Source organism: Trematomus bernacchii, unplaced genomic scaffold (genome assembly GCF_902827165.1).
Source record: "Trematomus bernacchii unplaced genomic scaffold, fTreBer1.1, whole genome shotgun sequence".
In the NCBI taxonomy this organism is placed as follows: Eukaryota; Metazoa; Chordata; class Actinopteri; order Perciformes; family Nototheniidae; genus Trematomus; species Trematomus bernacchii.
In genome coordinates this window covers 8,513,857-8,538,856 of record NW_022987567.1, presented here as the reverse complement: position 1 = coordinate 8,538,856, position 25,000 = coordinate 8,513,857, and the positions used below count along the sequence as shown (strand labels likewise).

Here is a 25,000-nt window from a genome sequence, read left to right as displayed (position 1 = left end):
CTCACCTGTTCCCCATTTCCTCATCAAACCCTGCAGGTATTTAAGCCGCTCTTTTCCACTCACTCTTGTTGATTCATCAACGTTAGCATGAGCTTTGTCCCTTTGTTCTCCAGCCTGGGATTTATTACCTTTCTGATTTAAAACATGTTGGATTTCCTGTCCCCCCCCCCCTCCCATTGGATGCACCGTGATTCCTGGACCTGCCTGTAAGTGTTTACACAAGTTATTTTGTCGAATTTAAATGTTTGGGATAATCATGAATATCCTTACGTGAGTCGTGTTAGAAGATCTGTGGAGCTTGCTCTCATGTCAGATTAAATGAAAAATAGAGACTCATTACAAATAAAGGAATTATCATGTGAGAAAGAACAGCACAACGTAGTTATTCAATCTTTTTTTATTGAAGCTTTTTAATACATTTTTTAATGTAATTAGGTATCTTTCAAAATTAGGATTCATAATAACCCGAAGATATTAAAAGATAATGTGTCCTAACTGCATGCAATTTCTTTTAATTGCAATATGATTTAGAGTTTTTTAAGTTTTAAGCCAAATTAACACGATTATTGCCAACATTTAGAAAATATATTAATATTATAAATTCTTTTAATCTTTGGCACGCTGTATATACTGTAGGCTGTAGAGTTCCCTCTGATGTAAAAACACCAAATGCATGATGAGGTTCATGGTGTCTGCATCACACCTTGATCAGCACCACAGACCTGCAGAACACGTGAGAACCCTGCTATGTTAAAACCATTTTTAATGCATTAGATCAAGAATGTGTCTCAGATTTTGCATCTGTATTCAATGAACCCCGTGGCCCCGGTGATTAATCTGTTAATGTTTCTGTAGACCCATGACTCAAATATAGATTAAGTTCATGTAGCCGTGAGCAAACAGAGTCATAACCAGGGTTAGGAGGGTAACTTTAAAAATGTATATAATTACAAACACTAATTCACTGCTAAAGATGTAGTGTCTCTACTTTAAAGAGTCCTCTCCTGCTGATGTTCAGGTGTATATCAGTATGTAGTGTCTCTACTTTAAAGAGTCCTCTCCTGCTGATGTTCAGGTGTATATCAGTATGTAGTGTCTCTACTTTAAAGAGTCCTCTCCTGCTGATGTTCAGGTGTATATCAGTATGTAGTGTCTCTACTTTAAAGAGTCCTCTCCTGCTGATGTTCAGGTGTATATCAGTATGTAGTGCCTCTACTTTAAAGAGTTCTCTCCTGTTGATGTTCAGGTGTATATCAGTATGTAGTGTCTCTACTTTAAAGAGTCCTCTCCTGCTGATGTTCAGGTGTATATCAGTATGTAGTGTCTCTACTTTAAAGAGTCCTCTCCTGCTGATGTTCAGGTGTATATCAGTATGTAGTGCCTCTACTTTAAAGAGTTCTCTCCTGCTGATGTTCAGGTGTATATCAGTATGTAGTGCCTCTACTTTAAAGAGTTCTCTCCTGTTGATGTTCAGGTGTATATCAGTATGTAGTGTCTCTACTTTAAAGAGTCCTCTCCTGCTGATGTTCAGGTGTATATCAGTATGTAGTGTCTCTACTTTAAAGAGTCCTCTCCTGCTGATGTTCAGGTGTATATCAGTATGTAGTGCCTCTACTTTAAAGAGTTCTCTCCTGTTGATGTTCAGGTGTATATCAGTATTTAGTGTCTCTACTTTAAAGAGTCCTCTCCTGCTGATGTTCAGGTGTATATCAGTATGTAGTGCCTCTACTTTAAAGAGTCCTCTCCTGCTGATGTTCAGGTGTATATCAGTATGTAGTGCCTCTACTTTAAAGAGTTCTCTCCTGTTGATGTTCAGGTGTATATCAGTATGTAGTGTCTCTACTTTAAAGAGTCCTCTCCTGCTGATGTTCAGGTGTATATCAGTATGTAGTGCCTCTACTTTAAAGAGTCCTCTCCTGCTGATGTTCAGGTGTATGTAGTGTCTCTACTTTAAAGAGTCCTCTCCTGCTGATGTTCAGGTGTATATCAGCATGTAGTGTCCCTACTTTAAAGAGTCCTCTCCTGCTGATGTGCAGGTGTATATCAGTATGTAGTGTATCTACTTTAAAGAGTCCTCTCCTGCTGATGTTATTTGTTGTTTAACCTTCCCTGACACTTTAGGAACAACATCCCCACCTGGTGGAAAGAGAGACCCACAAAAAGCCCCCTTTTATCCTAACCCAAATGCATCATCCAAAATGAAATCTCTAATGTTACCCTGCTCCTCTCTGATGTATTGTAACTGCTTTACCACTTTATTGTAAGTCACTTTCCAAGACTTATCTGAGGGTGGACAAGAGCAGCGAGCATTAAGAGCGATGCGATGTATTGTTAGTGCCTTCTGGTGCACAGCAGCAGCCAGAAATCTCTCTGCTCTCACACTCCATCTTCTCCCCCATTTATTATTGTGCCAAGCGGCGTTTCTCTCCTGACCTCCAGCCTTGTTTCCAGACAAGAGGACGGCCGAGCAAAGTCATCATTCGGCCCAGAAACAAAGCAGTTAAAAGTCCCCTCATCCATCAAACCAGCTTCAGATCTTTGACAATGTCCCGGGCCCCGGTTCGGATCAAAGACAAGAGTCAGGTTTCTTACAAATAACTGCACCCCCCCCCCATCCATCATGCTTCAAACTGAGATAGCACAATAATAAAAACCTTTTCAGTTAATGGCCGCAGTTAGATCCCGCCATTAGGCACGTCCCCCTTTTCCTACAACCTCGTATTAGGCTTTGATTGATGACTTGATCTGAGTGTACATTAAAGGAGCTGCTTAAAATTCACTTTTTGTAGCCCGTCAGACACAGAGCTGATTAACGAGCGCTGTGAAACTAGAGCTGCTGCTTTGGTGAGGAAGAGATCTGATCGGATATATGCAGGGAGCTTTTTTTAAGCTTTGTTTGATGATGAGAATGTCATTATTTTTGCTGGTGTTCGGTTTAAAAAAATCAAAGTATCGAGCACATTAAAATTCCAAACTTGATGATAGAACTGTATGAAAGTCAGAGGAGCACTAGAGTTGTTATCATTTATTATAAAAGGACACATTTGTGTGCTTAATTCAAGGTGGGGTAGGTAAGTTTGAGAAACCGGATACACTTTTTGTTATATTCCATGGAATGCTCTTAACATCCCGATAGCAATGAATATCTTAAGTGCTTTGACAAAAAATCCATAAAAAAATATCATCTGTGGAAGCCGTAATACTGTAAAAAGCACGACCAATCATCTGAGCCGGCCCGGCTAAAATAACTGGATGGCCTACCTGCCTGTCAGCCTTCCATCTGTGCACAAACTTATCTCGTGCCCTCATTGGTCATGTGCGCGTTCGTGTGTGTTGGAGGAGGGGCTCTGTGAGGAAGTGGCAGATTTCTTCCGGCTGTGTATTTTCAAATTCTAGCGCACTCAAGCTGGTTTCTCCAAAATGACCTACCCCACCTTTAATTCAATGATAATGCCTCCAATATATGATGAAACTTATTGAACAGGAGACAATGTGTTTGATTTCATCCTCTTCGGACCACGAACATGTCTACATTTGTGTAATAATGTAATTTTAAGATTTGCATTTTGAAACATTCACTCAATCCATAAAGGAAGCCTCGAGTTTATCTAAAGAAATTCAAAAGCACCACATTTGGAGATTTGTGTATTTTTTTTGACGGCAACAGTATGCCGTAAATTCATTAGAGTATAATATCAGATGCCCCTAATCTCAATATTAAACTTTTATTTGTATTTTTCTTGTGATATATTATATTTAATGTGTGTATTACTTCAACTGTAGACATTATAATGAGAGTAGAAGCTGTAACTTGCATCAAATACTAACCCTAACCCTAAGAGATTGGAAGAAAGCCGTACTTTTTAATATTGAATTATGAGTTTAATTTTGAACGCAAGTGGAAAAAAATATGTTCCACTTCCAACGTGTACTCTATATATCTGTGCCTTTCTGCTTCAATATTGCTTAAACTGAATTTATTTTTGTTGGATTTATTAGGTTTTTTCTTCTTCTGTGTCTGGTTGTTGTTGTTGTTCTTCTCTTTCTTCTTCTTCGACACCACTACGTAAGCAGCTAACGTAAACCTCACTTGACATCACCAGATATCAACACAGTTTCATCTCTTAAACTAATAACATAAAACTAGTATTCATTTCTAAAGGATCACGACTAACCTCTTTAATATCTCTAAAGGGAACTCAACAGGATCAACAATCTGTTCCGTCTCTCAAAGCGTGCACAGACAGCTGCTGTGTCTGAATCTCAAACTCTTCAAAGAAGCCCTGAGCCGCGCACAGCTCCACTTTAATCACCAGCAGGACGGCAGAGGAGGGTGGAGGGCTTCAAACACCCTCAGAACATAATGGATCATAAAGCAAACGGCGGCAGAAGCTCTGTGTCGTGTGTAAACTCAAGGTCCTCTCTCTGGACTCTGCCGGCTGTTTACGATCCTCACAGAGTCTGTTCTGCTTTCATTATCTTCCATCTGCCGCTGCACCCTGCTGACTGCTTCCAACAGACGAGCTCTAACATCATCCTCACTTCCTACAAAGCAGAGACACCTTTTACAGAGGTCCCATTCTGCTTTGAGGGGTGTTCCCTTTCCTGTAGTGAGTTCCTGTGCATGTACATGGTCTGCAAAGGCTAATGACATCACTATGAAACACTCGCACTCCTATTTGCTAGCGCTCCAACACATTGTACGTGACAGGCTAAGGGGCGGGACATCTCTAAGCGGTTGTCCAATCAGAGCAGACTGGGCTCTGGTTTCAGACAGAGGGTGAAAAGAGAAAAATAAAGCGCTTTTTGAACATTAAAGCATGGAGACATGTCACAGTAGAGACACTACATACTGATATACACCTGAACATCAGCAGGAGAGGACTCTTTAAAGTAGAGACACTACATACTGATATACACCTGCACATCAGCAGGAGAGGACTCTTTAAAGTAGAGACACTACATACTGATATACACCTGAACATCAGCAGGAGAGGACTCTTTAAAGTAGAAACACTACATACTGATATACACCTGAACATCAGCAGGAGAGGACTCTTTAAAGTAGAGACACTACATACTGATATACACCTGAACATCAGCAGGAGAGGACTCTTTAAAGTAGAGACACTACATACTGATATACACCTGAACATCAGCAGGAGAGGACTCTTTAAAGTAGAGACACTACATACTGATATACAACTGAACATCAGCAGGAGAGGACTCTTTAAAGTAGACACACTACATACTGATATACACCTGAACATCAGCAGGAGAGGACTCTTTAAAGTAGAGACACTACATACTGATATACACCTGAACATCAGCAGGAGAGGACTCTTTAAAGTAGAGACACTACATACTGATATACACCTGAACATCAGCAGGAGAGGACTCTTTAAAGTAGAGACACTACATACTGATATACACCTGAACATCAGCAGGAGAGGACTCTTTAAAGTAGAGACACTACATATACACCTGAACATCAGCAGGAGAGGACTCTTTAAAGTAGAGACACGACATACTGATATACGCCTGAACATCAGCAGGAGAGGACTCTTTAAAGTAGAGACACTACATACTGATATACACCTGAACATCAGCAGGAGAGGACTCTTTAAAGTAGAGACACTACATACTGATATACACCTGAACATCAGCAGGAGAGGACTCTTTAAAGTAGAGACACTACATACTGATATACGCCTGAACATCAGCAGGAGAGGACTCTTTAAAGTAGAGACACTACATACTGATATACACCTGAACATCAGCTGGAGAGGACTCTTTAAAGTAGAAACACTACATACTGATATACACCTGAACATCAGCAGGAGAGGACTCTTTAAAGTAGAGACACTACATACTGATATACACCTGAACATCAGCAGGAGAGGACTCTTTAAAGTAGAAACACTACATACTGATATACACCTGAACATCAGCCGGAGAGGACTCTTTAAAGTAGAGACACTACATACTGATATACACCTGAACATCAGCAGGAGAGGACTCTTTAAAGTAGAGACACTACATACTGATACACACCTGAACATCAGCAGGAGAGGACTCTTTAAAGTAGAGACACTACATACTGATATACACCTGAACATCAGCAGGAGAGGACTCTTTAAAGTAGAGACACTACATACTGATATACACCTGAACATCAGCAGGAGAGGACTCTTTAAAGTAGAAACACTACATACTGATATACACCTGAACATCAGCAGGAGAGGACTCTTTAAAGTAGAGACACTACATACTGATATACACCTGAACATCAGCAGGAGAGGACTCTTTAAAGTAGATACATACTAATGAAATAGGGCCCCTTTAAGCTCACACACACATTAAGAAATGGGTTCACCTGCCGAATTAAAAAAACTAGCAAATGAAACAAAAAAATGGAAATACCATAAAGCAAATGCAGGCAGTAGGCGTATAGATTACAATCAGACCATCTCATAGATTAATGGGAGCTCTGTGTTTTAATGATATCCAAATAAAGTAATGCTTTATGGATCAGGCATATTTCTTCACGTTATTGTGACCTAATTTATCTTCATTTCTAGATACCAATTCAGTCTGTTTTCATGTCAAATGTTATACCAACACACCCTTGTTCAGGGGCGGACTGGGACTACAAATCAGCCCAGGACTCTCGACCGGCCCACTTCGGTACCGCCGGCCCACCTCGGTAAATTATCAACAGGGGGGGGGGGGGGGTTGCTAGTGAGTTATCCGAGCGGCCCACCTCGGTGCCGCAAGTCAATACCGCGAGGAAATTGTCGACGGGGCGGGGGGCGGGGGGGGGGGGGTGCTAGTGACTTATCCGAGCGGCCCACATCGTCCGAGCGGCCCACTTCAGTACCGGCCCATCGGGATTCGTCCCGAACGTCCCGATGGCCAGTCCGCCCATGCCCTTGTTAATTCCCCAGATTTAGCAAATGTGTATTTGAACCACTGCGATCGCTACCCCTTGTGTAAGATGTGTGTGTTTAAATTGATATATGCAAAGTTATCCATGCAATGTGTGGGTTATGGTAATATAGATAACATGCTTGACTCTATATAAATATATAGCTAGTATTCCATATGCATATCCCATTATGCCTCATGTTCATTCAGCTAGGCTGCTTTAAATCATGTGGGAGTAATCGTTCCTCTTTCCATGAAATTCTATTTGAAATCCATTTTAAACGCTGATTCCCAGAAATGAGGTCTGAGCGTGTGTAAGTGGAACATGGCAGAGATTTAAAAATGAGATTCACCGGGATGTTAGTGAGAGACAGAGAGAGGAGATGGGACAAGATAAGTGATCAGAGCCGATAAAATGGGATGAGATGTCTCAGCCCTTCAGGCATGAAGGTGTAGACTGTATCTCTCCGTCTGTTGAAGGTGTGCTCGCAGCCTCAGGTGACAACAGGCTGATGATGGGCTCCATTTCCATTTTCAGCATTAAGAGAACATTTTTGATGTCTTTATTAAACAAGAACCACGCATTGAAACACCTTAAAGAGGCCTTAGTGTGCTGTAGTGTATTGTATAGGTTTTAGTGCATGTAAATGGTCTTCTAAGGCTAAAATCTCTTTGTTCACTCAAGAGGGAGTTTCTCTATCACACTCTACCTAAAAGCCCAAAACTCCTTTGTTTACTTCAGTAAAATAATGACATCACTTTGTAACACTCACGCTCCTATAGAGTGCCACAGTGACGCGTCCTAAAACCCGGAAGCAAGTTTACCACTTCCGGTTCCTTCGACAAAAACCGATCTAATCGATAGATTTATGATTAGAAAATTATAAAAGTAGGGTCGACATGTGGAGATTATCCGGCTGAACAAAACGTGATCCGTCTCTTCAATGTGTCTCAACCACAGACCTTATTTCCAGATGTTTTCCAAAACCCTCTGGAGAGATTGCATTGCGTTTTTGTCGAAGGAACCGGAATGAGTTTACTTCCGGGTGTTAGGACGCGTCACTGTGGCACTCTATTGGCTAGCACTCCAACACATTGTACATGATAGGCTAAGAGGCGGGACATCTCTAAGTGGTTGACCAATCACAACAGAGTGGGCCAGCTAACCAATCAGAGCAGACTGGGCTCTGGTTTCAGACAGAGGGAAAACAATTGAATACATAAATAAATCAAAATGTATGTATTTGAAATTCCTGAATGGTTTTAACAGTAACTAATTATATATACTATGCAATCATATCTTGTTTGATAATTCGACGAGGTTGCAAAATCAGGATCTTTCCGGTATTTAGAAGTGTTTACGTTGAGCGCAGATATTGAGCTCCGTCCATTTGCTCGGACCTATACAAACCCAACACAATGAAGGAGAAGCAGCAGCATTGTAAATTGAATAACGATCGATAAATCAATTTGTTATTGTCGTAACCACAGACCACAGAACCCCCCCCCCCCCCTAAATGAAAACCCTGATTAATTCAAAGCTTTTTCATTAGCATGCGTGCACAACACCTGCATGTTAATTCAGATCAGCTGTTTAACCTTGCTCTGTTGTCCATGTGTCTCTATTACCCTGCGCCCCCCCCCCCCATAGGGGAGATATCTTTAGAATAACTCTACCTGTCTGTTCCTATCTCCTTCTCCCTTTCTTTCTCCCTCCTTTTCTCCCCCCCTCCACGACCTTTCTGCAGTCTCTCCTGCTGACCTTGTTTCCTGTCAACTCCCCCCTTTTCCTCACCTCACACCACGAGAGACCCGTCATCAGGATACAAAAAAAGGAACTGTATTTAATTACAATTACATTAAAAAGTCATCAGATTACTCTTAAATAAAAAATGTTTTAGATAACTAGCAGGATAAACAAAGGTTGATATATTATAGGTCGACATACTGAATTAATTTCCTTTATATTTAGGCCATTCTTTATTTTAAATAGTTGTCAATGTTTCTTTTTTTTTTCAGCAGGTGAGATGATACCAAAACATTTAGAACAAAACACAGTAAAACCCACAAAACTAAAACAGACGAGGAGAAAAAAGAAATCAAATAAATACATTTGAAATGATATTTTAATAGAAGGTGGACACCTGATTAATGAAACGGAAATACAGTCTGCTTTTGATTAATGTTTGAATCTTTTGTAAACTATTACTGTTCCTACATTGTTGATACGAAATATCTTGGTTTTATATAATTTTTTTTATTTGCATTTCTAAGAAACAAGGCAAACATGACAACACTTAGATACCTGAGGTGACATTGTTACACTTAAAGGTAGGGTTGGTAAGAATGCAGAAACCAGCTAGAGTGCGTGAGAATTTGAAAGTACGCAGCCGAAAAAAAATCTACCCCTTCCTTCAGACTTCCTCACAGAGCCCCTCCTCCAACACACACGAACGCACACATGACCAATGAGGGCACGAGATAAGTTTGTGCACAGATGGAAGGCTGACAGGCAGGTAGGCCATCCAGTTATTTTAGCCGGGCCGGCTCAGATGATTGGTCGTGCTTTTTACAGTACTACGGCTTCCACAGATGACATATTGTATGTATTTATTATCAAAGCATTTAAAGGTGGGGTAGGTAAGTTTGAGAAACCGGCTCGAGATACACTTTTTGTTATATTCCATGGAATGCTCTTAACATCCCGATAGCAATGAATATCTGAAGTGCTTTGACAAAAAATCCATTAAAAAATGTCATCTGTGGAAGCTGTAATACTGTAAAAAGCACGACCAATCATCTGAGCCGGCCCGACTAAAATAACTGGATGGCCTACCTGCCTGTCAGCCTTCCATCTGTGCACAAACTTATCTCGTGCCCTCATTGGTCATGTGTGCGTTCGTGTGTGTTGGAGGAGGGGCTCTATAAGGAAGTGGCAGATTTTTTCCGGCTGTGTATTTTCAAATTCTAGCGATCTCGAGCTGGTTTCTCCAAAATTACCTACCCCACCTTTAATATATTCATTGCTATCGGGATGTTAAGAGCATTCCATGGAATATAACAAAAAGTGTTTCTGAAGTGAATTACCTACCCACCTTTAAGATAAACATTATTTTATTTATTTTCTCTTGTTTTTATTTGCATTGATTTGATATTGAGGTAATCTAAAATAAAGCAATCAGATTACTTTTTTATTTTGATACTCAAAGACTAGATTTTATTTTTTTATTTGAAGTCCCTTTATTATGCCTTTTTATACATTTTTGGACATGTAACTTGTAACAGATTACTTTTTAAAGTAACCCTCTCAATCGCCGCTCATTTCCTCCCCTTTCTGTCCCTTAGTCCCGCCCCCTTTCCTCCCCTCTCTCCTCCCCTCTCTGCAGCTGTACATACTCTGCTTTTTAATTAGACCGACTCACTATAGCTCCACCTCTCCCTCCCTCCCTCCCTCCCTCACAAGGATACAGGGGCTTGCATGGCGACACAGAGGGGAGGTCATGATGGAGAGACGCAGAGAGAAAGGGGGAGAGAGGGAAGACGGGGGGAAGTGAGAGGATAACTGGCTGTTTGCTCACTCTTGTCTTCTTGCTCCCCCTCCTGTCCATTCACTTCCACTTACAGACAGCAGCGAGGCAGCAGGATGGACGGAAAGGTTCCCACGTGAAAGCCAGGAATCCACGGGAGGAAGGGAGATAGAACAAGAAGAAGATACAAAGCAGAGAGGACAGGGGGAGAGGGAAAGGGGGAGACAGATGGACTGCAAACAGAGGGGTGTGAGGCTGTGACCGAGAGGTGGGGATAAGAGCAAACATGAACGCCGGAGGGATGGAGGAAACGTGAAGGAATAGCGGAGGAGAAGAGGAGCGTTTGTGGGAGGGAGAGGAGCCACAGAGGGGGGAGAAAGATGAGGTATGTGTGACTCAGTTTCAGCCTCCTCTCAGCATCACAAGCCCAGGGTTTCAACATCACACAAGTATCTGTTTTGATTTTGTGCAGAAGGCAACCAGTATTTACTTTCTGTCAGCTGGACGGAGAGACGGAGAGAGAGGCAGTGCACGTCCTCTCTGGTGCACACACACGTGCATGCATGCATTTTGTTTATGTGTTTGGCAGGTGTGTGTGTGTGTGTGTGTGTGTGTGCGTGCCTGTATTTATAAATTCAAAGGCTTTATTGTGATATGCACAGTAGCTACAGTGCAGTCCCAGGGGTCTCCAACAATGCAACATAATATATATAACACAATAAAACACATTTAAAAAAGGTGTGTGTGTGTGTGTGTGTGTGTGTGTGTGTGTGTGTGTGTGTGTGTGTTCAAAGGCTTTATTGTGACATGCACAGTAGCTACAGTGCAGTCCCAGGGATCTCCAACAATACCACATAATATATAATGTGTGTGTGTGTGTGTGTGTCTGACTGCAGGTGTGGGAGTTATTTCCCTGAGATTGTGCAGCTTTTAAAGAGTGAGGGGCTTAGATTGGTGTGTCAGTGATGTAGCTTTACAGATTCCTGCAGCGTGCTTTCATTGCGTATTTGTCATGAATGTGTGTGTGTGTGTGTGGTGGGGGGTGGTACGCAGAAAGTTTGAGGAGGAGGCGGCACTGAGTGAGGGAATTCCATTTGTATGGATCTCTCTCTCTCTCTGTGTGTGTGTGTGTGTGTGTGTGTGTGTGTTCGTTCTGGTTTCATTTCATTTTCAAGCAGCGTGTGAAATTGTTAATGCATTTCAATAATATTAGAGTGCTTCACATTATGCGTTTACATTTGCAAACCCTCCACGAGGCTCAATTAACTCTCATAGCAATCTTGTCATTGACACGCGTGATACAAATGTAATTGCACACACACTCTCTCACGCATGCATGCACACACACTGTCCCTGCGCAGGTGTGAGGGGACGCTGCTGTTAATGCTGTGTGTTCCTGTTCTCCACACTGCACTGTTTACCTCGTGTTTTAATGCAGTGGTCTCAAACTCATCTTTAGTCCAGGGGCCACATTCAGACCAATGTGATCTCCAGAGGGTCTGAGCAGTAACATCATAGCTTAATAATAAACTATACATAACTACAAATGGTTCCCTTTGTTTTGCTTCATACATTCTGAAAGGCTCACATTTAACGAACTATCTTTTAATAAAACATTATGAACAACCTGACATTTCTCATGAAAGATAAGTGCAACTGTTTTAGTTTACCATTTACACATCTGCCTTACAACAGATCACAGAGTAGCTACAACGACATTTAGTCCCCGGTATCTGGAACTGAGCAATATCGTTTTTTACTTTATGATGAAGTCAGGATCTATAAATGATTTCACATTCATTCCCACACCTGTGTAGTAACCACGACAACACACCAGCATACCACACTAAAGTGGGAACTGTTAAGGAAGAAGGTCCAGTTACCCCCTCCATGTAAATCAAATGTGTACATAGAAGTTGTGAATATTGCAGTTAAAAGACCAGTTTTGTCCCTCAGGTATGTTTGTACGTTTAGTCACGTATGTTTGACACCCCTAAGTAGGGCTGTGCAATTAATCGTATTTTAATCGCAATTACGATTTTGGCCTGCCACAATTACGAAAACAACATAATCGAAAAAAACGATTATTTTGCTTTGCTAGGTTGTGACAGTGCACTGCAACATATTTGATCAAATGTATTTATCATATTTATATATGTTTAGTAGCTTGTGGAAGTGCGCCCCAAAATATTTGTTGATCTTGTTTATTGGTATTTATTATTTTTATATTATTTATTTAAATGTAGATATAAATGTATCATTTTATTTATTTTTGTGTTGGTTTTTCAGTTGAATTATACGTTCAGGGAAATCAACAGTTAAAAAGATACTGTTCAAATTATTATTTGTATTTAAAAGTGCAATAAATGGATGTTTTCAAAGTCATGAATAATCGTATTTAATAATCGTGATATCAATTATTGACCAAAATAATCGTGATTATGATTTTTGCCATAATCGCACAGCCCTACCCCTAAGGGTCCGCTATCCTCCATCTCCCAGCATCCTCTTTCCTCCTTTTCACATGTCAGTGTCTTCCAACACTTCATTTAGAAGTTGAAGTAGTCCCTAACTTTCACTGGCTCTATGAATGTGTCTGTCTGCAGGTGTTTCTGTTGGACTGACAGCAGCTCGGCTTTCTAAGGGACACACTGTGATGTTCTCTTGGGACATCAGTTTGGACAGGGACATTGCAGGCTGCTGTGAACCGGACACATCAATCTTTGTATCTGTGGAGTGTTTGGAAGATAAACCTCTCTGAATCTGCATAAAGGAAAGAATCAGAAACAGTAGGTGTACACATAGGAGGAATGTGTCTTGGTGCATTCACAGTTAAAGAAGATACAAGGTCAGAAAAACAACCACAAAATAATAACTATTATAAAAAAACGATAACAAAATGTATTATACATATAGGATTTGGACACATATTTACATGACGTTAAGTATACTATAACTAAATACTAAATAAATATGTGCAGTATTGTTCAAGTGGAAAGCTGTGTATACTGACAGTTAGCTTGTGTACAAATATTCAGAGGGTTTTGCAGAACAGGCAATACTTAAATAAAATAAATAACAAGATACTGTCGCATAGAGTGCATTACATTACTAGTCAACAATGTTTGATCTTCCACAGATTCCCGTGCATCCTCAAATGTGCTCACAGTTGGCTAAGTGTGCTTATCACAATCCATTGGCCTACATGTAGGGATTGCATATTAGTCAGAGGATTTTGGTCCGAAAGAGGACAGATGGAACAAACCATCGCTGGCTCTCGAGGTAAAAGTAATCCGTCCTCCTTCAAGGAAACGAGAAGCAGCCGTCTGAGTGATGAGCGGCACGATGACTTTGTGTTTGTTTAAAGGACAGGGCAGCGTTGACATATTTGTACTGGAACAATAGAGGTTAGAGAGCGAGAGAAACATACAAGGTTTGTGTGGGAGAGAAACTCCCTCTGGAGGGAACACGGGGATTTTAGCCTTTGCACACCATTTAGTTTCAAACGTTTGGTATTTCTGGTGTCGAGGGCTGCAAAAGTGATATGCAGGTAGGCTTCCTCAGCCGGGGTGCTGAACACAATAGCTCTATTTTGTTGTGAGAAAGAAAAACCTTCAAGCTTTCTGTTAGCGGAATATACAATGGTTCTTCTTCTACTAGTATGCTACCATAAAAGTGCAGCTAGTGTCTGGTAAATATGGCTTCCTGTGCTGACAGTCACAAACAAACAAACAAACAAACGAAGCAGCCTTCACATCTCAAACAAGTTGTCTGACAGGAATAACAATGTGTGGCCTCGGGTATAATGAGTTAACAATTTAATTTGTGTTTGTGTGATTTAATTTGCTGTTGAGCATGATCAGGCTTTAAGATTTCATCAGTCAGAGGCGGCTGCTTCAGTAACGCTGTTTCAGCTCTCAGCAGTGAAGGAATTTCACATACTTTACTTATCAAATGTAAAATGATTTCTAAAAGCAGTGTGTCAAAGCGAGGTTCTGAGGGTCTCTTGCTCCAGCTTTGCTTATGGATGCATGGAGATCTGTTTACACGTCTTTGTGCCTACGCCGCCCTTTATGGGCTTACATCTGCATTTTTTTTTTGTGCTTGCTGTTTTTATTGTATCAAATAAAACCCTTCTGTTGGAGACACTGCCGTGCTGCGCTTTGCTGTTCTGCTTACCTCACAGAATATCCCTCTACGGGCGACTCTCAAGGAGCTGTCCCTGAATGTGAGATGTGTTTGGACAACAGCACACAGGCTGGTGCACTGTGCATGTGTTGTGTGAGCTCTAAATCCCTGTGACAGAGTGCAGGTGTTACTCTTACCTTCCCTTTGCTCACAGGGCCAATAACTGATCATATAGCGTTTCTTTGTTCCTCTCCAGCTCACCCTTAAACGCCCCGACACGCTGATGCTCCTGATTTACCACTTCACTGAACCCTAACCATGACATTTCCTCTGCTGCCAGGGGTTCCTCCCTCCGCCTCCTCTTCCTCCTGCTTTATTCACAGTAGCATCTCTAAATATAACCCTCCTCTTCCTCCTGTGCCTCCTCTTCATCTCAGTCCTGTCTGACAATTTTAAGTGTGGCCTAGACAATGCGATCTGACATGGCTTTACATAACAATTCCACAGCACCTTCCTCTGCGCCTCGGCACAGGGAGACCCAAAGGTGTGTTATTGGCGTGGATGCAATTTTCTACATCCCTGAAAACCTTTTGAGAAATATAAAGAGAATATTATTAGATCTGCACAACCACACTCTGGGGGGCTTGTGTTTTGTCATTTTTCAACTACGTGGTAGAGATTTTCCTTCATCTTTGGTACAAGGTTTTAAGAGTGCATAATATGCTGATGTTCAGGTGTATATCAGTATGTAGTGTCTCTACTTTAAAGAGTCCTCTCCTGCTGACGTTCAGGTGTATATCAGTATGGAGTGTCTCTACTTTAAAGAGTCCTCTCCTGCTGATGTTCAGGTGTATATCAGTATGTAGTGTCTCTACTTTAAAGAGTCCTCTCCTGCTGACGTTCAGGTGTATATTAGTATGTAGTGTCTCTACTTTAAAGAGTCCTCTCCTGCTGATGTTCAGGTGTATATCAGTATGGAGTGTCTCTACTTTAAAGAGTCCTCTCCTGCTGATGTTCAGGTGTATATCAGTATGTAGTGTCTCTACTTTAAAGAGTCCTCTCCTGCTGATGTTCAGGTGTATATCAGTATGTAGTGTCTCTACTTTAAAGAGTTCTCTCCTGCTGATGTTCAGGTGTATATCAGTATGTAGTGTCTCTACTTTAAAGAGTCCTCTCCTGCTGATGTTCAGGTGTATATCAGTATGTAGTGTCTCTACTTTAAAGAGTCCTCTCCTGCTGATGTTCAGGTGTATATCAGTATGTAGTGTCTCTACTTTAAAGAGTCCTCTCCTGCTGACGTTCAGGTGTATATCAGTATGTAGTGTCTCTACTTTAAAGAGTCCTCTCCTGCTGACGTTCAGGTGTATATCAGTATGTAGTGTCTCTACTTTAAAGAGTCCTCTCCTGCTGATGTTCAGGTGTATATCAGCATGTAGTGTCTCTACTTTAAAGAGTCCTCTCCTGCTGATGTTCAGGTGTATATCAGTATGTAGTGTCTCTACTTTAAAGAGTCCTCTCCTGCTGATGTTCAGGTGTATATCAGTATGTAGTGTCTCTACTTTAAAGAGTTCTCTCCTGCTGATGTTCAGGTGTATATCAGTATGTAGTGTCTCTACTTTAAAGAGTCCTCTCCTGCTGATGTTCAGGTGTATATCAGTATGTAGTGTCTCTACTTTAAAGAGTCCTCTCCTGCTGACGTTCAGGTGTATATCAGTATGTAGTGTCTCTACTTTAAAGAGTCCTCTCCTGCTGATGTTCAGGTGTATATCAGTATGTAGTGTCTCTACTTTAAAGAGTCCTCTCCTGCTGATGTTCAGGTGTATATCAGTATGTAGTGTCTCTACTTTAAAGAGTCCTCTCCTGCTGATGTTCAGGTGTATATCAGTATGTATTGTCTCTACTTTAAAGAGTCCTCTCCTGCTGATGTTCAGGTGTATATCAGTATGTAGTGTCTCTACTTTAAAGAGTCCTCTCCTGCTGATGTTCAGGTGTAAATCAGTATGTAAACTCTCTCTGGAGGGAACACAGGGATCTTAGCCCTTGCAGACCATTTACATGCACATATTTTTTTCCACCTGTATGTAGCATTCAAATAGTAAACAAGTACTATTCATACATGTCGCTAAAGGAAAAACCTAAAATCAGTGAGTCAAGATGAGTAGAGCCGTTTCGTAGCAAGCAGTGGAAACGCTGCAATAGTGTCAGCATGGCTCAGCATAGTGAGATCAGACTTGACCTTAGCTTTATCACCACACGCACACGCACACACACACACACACATGCATAACCATAAAACCACACACAGAGGGACGAGGATATGAGCCTATATTCACAGTAAGTCTCAGACGCAGGCAGCAAGCAGTAGTCTGTGGTAAATCTTAAATAATAACGGAAAAAGAGTTATGACCCTTGCTGGCATTATGCCTTTGCACACCTTCCTCTCCCTGCAGGGTGATTTATCTCTTGTCTGCCAATAAAGCTCAACATGAAAATGTCACATGTAGGAAAGAGCTAGCCTCAGCCACAGGAGCGAAGCCCGCGCAGCATTAAGAGGGTCCGGATTCATTAAACTGTCAGCGTAAATTTTGATCCGAAGGTAGTTTGCGGGCCGAGATGGAGGAACTGTGAAAGGAGGGACAAAGAGAGGCAGCGGGGGAGATTGCAGCTGAGCGAGTGATGGTGGAGGAAGAGGAAGAAAGATCTAAGTGACAGTGGTGTATAAAAAAGGAGAAGGAGCAGATGGAGGAACGATGGAAAGTGAGAGGGTAGGATCAGGATGGCACCCAGAGAATGAGTAAGGCTAATGGTCCTGAGACTGGTGGAGGAAATCTGTCATGGTGAATGTTTAAAGGAGAGTGCTTTTTACCAGAAATGGCTAGGAAGACTGGCAGACGCTGTTAAATGGGATAATGAAAAAATAGGAGGACAGGAAACATGGTTTTATCCAGGAAAGAAATCATCAAGGTCAAAAGTACGGAGGCCGACAGGTGCAAACGCATCTACAACAGCTCAAAACATTTCCATTAGGAGAGACGTGCCGCAGTTTCAGAAACGATGCAAATGTAAAAACACAAATTTGCCCAAACACATTAAGAAACATCTTCACCAACTTCAGGAAGCATTCTCAGCATTTACTGAAAGCGCTGCATAAAATAAACGCTGCAAGAAGCTCAAAACACAACTGAACCAGGGGACACGAAAAAGTGACGCACACAGCTGGGAGACCAGGGGACACTAAAAAGTGACGCACACAGCTGGGAGACCAGGGGACACTAAAAAGTGGCGCACACAGCTGGGAGACCAGGGGACACTAAAAAGTGACGCACACAGCTGGTTCAGAGTTAGTCGTCTCATAACTGTAACGGTACGTCCACACGGCTCCGTCGCGTGCTTCAACGGAGACGCTTCCCATTCACTTTGAACGGGGTGACGTCAAGCTTTGCCGAACTGCATTGTGGTTCCCTCGCGTCGCTTTGCCTCCGTTGCTCGCTTCGAAAGTTGAGAAAAGTTCAACTTTTCAAGCGTCGACGGAAGCGCTAGCCAATCAAATCATATGCCAGTACAAGCGCTAGCCAATCAAACCGCGTGCTTGTGTGTCCGGGGCGGGAGATTCATGTGATCGGTTGTTGGTCGCGCACCAGACACGCCCACCGGCAAGCTTCAACGCACCGCTGCCGTGTGGACGTTCCGTAAGTGTTTGTCAGTATATCTGAAATGAGCTACGTTAGCTAGCTAGCTTACAGCAGATCTGCAGTAACATCAGAAGGAGTCAAGTGATCACATTTTTTAAATAAGACCATCAAACATTTGAGGTAAGTTTCCAACAACAGAGACAGTTGTTCAGCTTTATAATCCTGAACGTCACCAAGCGCTCCAGTTCCAACTGTGTGCGTCACTTTTTAGTGTCCCCTGGTCTCCCAGCTGTGTGCGTCACTCTTTAGTGTCCCCTGGTCTCCCAGCTGTGTGCGTCACTTTTTAGTGTCCCCTGGTCTCCCAGCTGTGTGCGTCACTTTTTAGTGTCCCCTGGTCTCCCAGCTGTGTGCGTCACTCTTTAGTGTCCCCTGGTCTCCCAGCTGTGTGCGTCACTTTTTAGTGTCCCCTGGTCTCCCAGCTGTGTGCGTCACTCTTTAGTGTCCCCTGGTCTCCCAGCTGTGTGCGTCACTTTTTAGTGTCCCCTGGTCTCCCAGCTGTGTGCGTCACTTTTTAGTGTCCCCTGGTCTCCCAGCTGTGTGCGTCACTTTTAGTGTCCCCTGGTCTCCCAGCTGTGTGCGTCACTTTTTATTGTCCCCTGGTCTCCAGCTGTGTGCGTCACTTTTTAGTGTCCCCTGGTCTCCGTTGTGTTTTGAACTTCTTGCAGCGTTTGGTTTCTGCAGCTTTTAGTAAACGCTGCTCATGTGTTGTCAAGTTGGTGAAGATGACTTTGTATTTGCAACGTTTTGGAAACTGCTGCGTGTTTCTCCTAATTGATGTTATTTGGGCCGTTGTTGCGGGTTTGCACAGGTCGGCCTCCATACGAACGGATTGTAGTACGCTATAAATATACATTTGCATTTGTGTGTCAGCCCCTATATCCAGTAAGTGAACTGTCTTCCATTTGCTTACTGATAAGAAATTAAAATGACAAGGAATCCCATGGTTTGTTTGTAAATGCATTAATATTTCTGAGTGTGTGTGGTTGATATTTCCCCTCGAGGCTCTGTCGGCTCTGACTTTAATCATAATTAATCCTAATAACCATGTTTTTTTAAAGGGGTTGACAGTGGGGGCGCGGTTGTGACAAAGATCCTCCTCTTCAGAGCCCGAGAAAGAAAACAGAGGAAAACAGTGGACATAAATAAAAGTGGCAGCCCCTTTGGGTATCTCTCTCCCTAAATAACCTGGGATCTGTGAAGGAGTCACTAATTAACCCCCCCCCCCCGCCCTAAAAGAGGAGGTAGAGAAACGGCACGCTGAATTATCCTGTCACTGTCAGGATATCACAAGGATCCATCGATGGTGCAATGCAAACGGCAGCCGACTGCCAGTGGCACAGACAGGAAGTGGAAGTGATTTATATATATATACGTATCAAGGCCATAGATCGTCACGAAGAGGCCGCAGAATCAGACTGACGAGAACATACTACTGAATACAGCGAGGCAGGCAGGCTGTCGCACAGTGACCAGATGAATCAGAAAGGATGTCACCATGGCACATCATCAAGGACTGATAACAGGGCTGTTCAACATGGAGGGGAAGAGAAATCTGTAAAACACACACACAGGAGGAATAACTCACTGAGCCCAGAGCAGAAACAACAATGAATAACACTGAAGTACGTGCATGCATACAGGGTGGGGGATTACATGTAACTGGATACACGAATTCTAATACAATTGGATAAAAAATGACACGGGGAAAAGTTAGAAAAGACAAAAAAAAGGTGCAAATTGAAAATGGTGCAGGCAGGTTTATTAAAAAAACAACAGCATACGGTATCTGCTCATATTCAATTAATGTATAATTAGTTGTTTACATTCTTACCTTCTTCAGCATATAACAACAACGTGAGGGTGATGAGATTGAGCTCTTTTGGTTGTTCCCTTTCCTGTAGTGTGTTATTTACTGTAGGTTTGTGTGCATGTAAACGGTCTGCAAAGGTTAAAATCCCAAAGTTCCTCGTTTTCAGGTTCATATTAGTATTTAATGCCTCTACTGTGACATATTGACATGCTCTTAGAAGGCGTTTCAGGCAGGGGGAGGAGTGTGTGGGAGAGATTTTAGTCTTTGCAGACCATTTACATGCACACAAACCCATAGAACACACTACAGGAAAGGGAAACCCACAAAAAGCAGAATAGGGCTTAATACTTAAAGGGGACCGATCATGCAAAATGCACTTTTGTACGTCTTTTATACATGAATATGTGTCCCCGGTGTTCCAGGGAACTCACCAAGTGTCAGAAAACACAACCCTCTCTATTTTCCTCCATACCCAAATCTCTAAAAAAGGGGCTGCAACGGATCTGATAAAAACTGATCCAGATTTGAACACTGTCCTGACGTCAGGACGGTGGCGCTACGGCTATTGGGCCAACTCCACCAATCAGGAGGAGACAGCCACGGCCATTGCCGTTCTAAAGCGCTGGAGACGCTGTAGTACATATGCCAGGCCTGTAGGTGGTGCTGTTCTCACTGAATCAGCCCTTGCAAAAACAGAGCTAAAAAATGTGAAATTGAGCAAAATGAGGCATGGCTAAAATGCATGATCTGTTTGGTATTTTGAAAAAAAAAAGTATAAATATGCCTTATATAGGTATGGTCCTACACTATATTATTCAAATATAGCATGATAGGTCCACTTTAAGTAAAAAAAAAACATCTTATTGATATTTCTATTTATTTGCATTTGATAATGAGCTAATCCAATAGTAAGGGAAAGCAATCAGGTTACATTATGATACACGATTTTACAAGTAACCCTGCATACATACAAAAGACAGACATTAGATATAAAAAAGGTAAGCCTACATGAAGGGAATACAAAATACACAAGTGTCACCTTCAGTCAATGTGAATAGGCCTTGATTATAATCTCTCTTTTGTCTTATATCTTTTGTGGATATTCTTCTATCGCTGATGATATACCTCGTGTGCTTTTCCTGTCCTCTCCTTCCTTCTGCCGCCTACATCCTTTCATTACATTTCCTGAATTGATGTCTTCTTTTCCCATTCATGTGTTGACCTCGCTCTCATGCATTTTTAAAATAGCTGCCATATCTGATATCTCCATTATCCCCCAGGAGCCGGCGCGATATCTGTTTGAATGGAAATGCAATAATATGGAAACAATTACAGTGTCTTACTCTCCTTTCTTTTTCTTTTTTGTTTCTTGCTCTCTTCAGGAACTCACGCTGTGTTTCAAACCATGAGAGGATGAGTCATCGAGAGAAGAGCTAAGAAAAGAAGAGCGAGAGATAAAGTCCAAAGCAAAGGAGAACAAAAAAAGAAGTTGAAATAGATAGGCCATTATGGGGAAGTCTGCAGGCCGGCCCCGTACTTTGGGCATCCAATCACCCGAGGGCCCAGGGGACAAAGCAGGTGGAGACTGAGTATCTGCCAAGTTGACGAGCTGATGTGACGCAGAAAGATGGACAGGCTGCATTTCCTTCCTCCCAGCTTATTTACCGGTCTGAAGAGTTCGTCTCCCTGGAAATTCAAAGAGAAATAAGTGGACAACTTGAGAAGATATGGGAGTGAACGTACACTCTTTACATGCTAAAGAGTATCTGATGCTGCATATATTTTTGTACGAGGTAGATTAATTCTAGGGGTAAGCAATGATCACGGTGATCTACACTTAATTTGTACTTACTGTGCTTAAAATATTCTTGAACTGTGAATCCTTTCCGGAGGACAATCTTTTAGCTGCAGAGGAAGTCCTTGGTGTGCAGATTTGAGAAAACCTGCACACAACTCTGTGATGAAACTCAGTCAATCAACTGTGCACTGTTGTGATGACAATATAGTAAAGAGGGGATCGCTTTCCTTGTTGCCGCACTGACACATCTAAGCCTTCACGACATCAAACAGACTGTGGATGTTGGGGCAGCGAGAGAAACCAGAGACATGGTGAGCAAAGAGCCCAACCACGTGCTCACGGGCCAAACCAACGGCAAGAGCACCACGTTGGCCGACAAGCTTCCCGGGACGATGACCGTACGCTCGGTGCTGCTCAACCGCGACTCCCCAGACATCGAGAGCCGCCTCAAGCGCCGCAGAAACCGAACGCACCAGGTCCGCTTCAAAGACCTGGAAGATGGCAGCAGCAGCAGCGGAAACAGCGGCACCGGAGAACACAACAGCCACCCAAGGCCTGATTGTGACAGCCCGCATCCTCTCCGAAAACACAGGTCGCCAAAACCGTGGATGGACAGGGACGGACCGCGGACTCTACCTGAGCAAACGTCCGTGGTTGGGGTTGTTCGTGGGGATATGGCGAGTACTATAGAGGTGGTGGCTGCTTTCTTAGCGAGAGCCCCGCCTCATCCGTTGACTCCAGGGCCGACGCGTCGATGCTGGGCTCCACCGCAGCCCAACTTCTTGACTTTACCGATGACACGGAGGACGAACGCGAGCACCAGCACCGCCATCGCCATCCAGACCTCCCCATGCTTGAAGAAGTCCTCACACACTCGTAGTCAAAGCCTCGGGGATTCGCGGGGGATGGATGGCGATGACGAACACGATTCGCAGGATGAGTATCTCGCCCACAACCACGTGTCGGCGTCCAAGGATCATAACGGTCCTGCTGGGGATTATACGGCGGTGGAACGGAGGTCGAAACCCTCCAGGACGGACTTTAAATCGGCTGTTAGCGTGGTGAAGAACTCTCGCCACAGCTGCCCGCCATCAGTGCTTCACAACGTGGACGCATTTCACTGCTCCATGGTGGCCAGTCGAGACGGATCCAAGCGCCAGGGCAGCAGCACCCCCGCAGCGATACGGAGGAGAAAACGATTTAACCGGACAACAAGCGATCCTGGGAAGGAAGTGCACCACTGCACCACTCCCACCCAGACTGAAAGCCCCAGAAAATCCCCTTCAAATAACAAACTCTGCACCACTCAAGTTCAAACTGAGAGCCCCTCCCCGCCACAAGACTCAAAGTTCTGCACCGCGCAAAGTCAAACTGAGAGCCAAACGAAAACTCCCCCGGTGATTGAGAAACAATGCACAATTAGAACCGCCCATTCTGAGCCATGCACCACCCAAATACAAACAGACTCGCTTCCAAATCATGAACCTTGCACCATCCAGACACAAACCTGCAGCCCCTGTGCTTCCGCACCTCCGACAGTCTCTCTGAGCTCCATGCAAAATCAATCGGAGAGTCCTGTATCCCCGCATCCCACCACCCAAATAACTATTGTGCCTTACTGTACCTCCCCGTCACCTGTAAAAACCCCTGAACACTGCGTCAAACCCCCTTGCTCAACTGCACCTCCACCAATTGCACTTTCCATTCCCTGCTCCACTTCTTCTCCTACGGTCCTCCAACACCCGATCCCTTATTATACGGTTGTGTCACCACCTTCGACTCCAAATGTAGCTGTTGTTTGCTCCAGTCCTCCCTCAAATGCACCATCATGCATCACCCAAAACTGCACCTCCCCTATCCCAAACATAGTATCACCTTCTCCCTTAACCTGTTCCACCCCGACTCGATCTGTAACCCCAAATATAACCCCTTGGGACCCCGTTAGACCTCAAACTCCTGCCACAAAAGTAACACATCAGCTGCACAATGCTTCAAACGCTACACCACCTACAAATGCACCATCATGCATCACCCAAAACTGCACCTCCCCTATCCTAACCACAGTATTGTCAGCTCCCCTAACCTGTTCCACCCCTACCCCAACTTTAACACCTAATATAACCCCTTGGGACCCCATTAGACCTCAAACTCCTTCTACAAAGGTCACGCGTCAGCTGCTCAATGCTTCGAACGCTACACCTCCTACAAATGCACCATCATGCATCACCCAAGACTGCACCTCCCCTATCCCAACCATAGCACCACCAGTTCCTCTGACCAGTTCCACCCCTACTCCAACTGTAACCCCTTGTGACCCCATTAGACCTCAAACTCCTTCTACAAAGGTCACGCATCAGCTGCACAATGATTTGAACGCTACAGCTCCTACAAATGCAACACTGTCCATCACCCAAAACTGCACCTCCCCTATACCAAACATAGCCCCACCAGTTCCTCTGACATGTTCCACCCCTACCCCAACTTTAACCCCTAATATAAACCCCTGTGACCCCATTAGACCTCAAACCCCACCCACAAATGTTACAAACCAGCTTCACAATGCATCAACCGGTCCTGCAAATGCAACATCATGCATCACCCAAGACTGCACCTCCCCTATCCCAAACATATTATCATTTTCTCCCTTAACCTGCTCTACCCCTACCCCAACTTTAACCCCTAATATAACCCCCTGTGACCCCATTAGACCTCAAACTCCTGCGACAAAGGTCACGCCTCAGCTGCACAATGCTTTGAACGCTACACCTCCTACAAATGCACCATCATGCATCACCCAAAACTGCACCTTCCCTATCCCAACCATAGCACCACCAGTTCCTCTGACATGTTCCACCCCTACTCCAACTGTAACCCCTTGTGACCCCATTAGACCTCAAACTCCGGCCACAAATGTTACAAACCAGCTTCACAATGCATCAACCGGTCCTGCAAATGCAACATCATGCATCTCCCAAAACGGCACCTCCCCTATCTTAAACATAGCCCCACCTCTGACCTGTTCTACCCCCACTCTAATACCTAATATAACCCCCTGTGACACTATGAGACCTCCAACACAGAATGCATTAAATGCTACACCTCCTACACATCAGCTACC

General features: G+C 43.3%; 1 protein-coding gene across 2 annotated transcripts in view; it reads left to right on the top strand.

Moving 5' to 3' along the window:
• Positions 1 to 10,428: 10,428 nt before the first annotated feature.
• Positions 10,429 to 25,000, top strand: part of LOC117478779 (mucin-2) — a 62,008-nt gene continuing 47,436 nt past the window's right edge. For both annotated transcript variants that reach the window (XM_034125682.1, XM_034125681.1), the window contains exons 1-2: positions 10,429 to 10,839; positions 21,467 to 25,000. The exon at positions 21,467 to 25,000 is cut by the window's right edge and continues 1,104 nt beyond it. In XM_034125682.1, coding sequence (XP_033981573.1) covers positions 22,191 to 25,000 — 2,810 coding nt within the window. In that variant the 5' untranslated portion in view covers positions 10,429 to 10,839; positions 21,467 to 22,190. The remainder of the gene's footprint in view (positions 10,840 to 21,466) is intronic.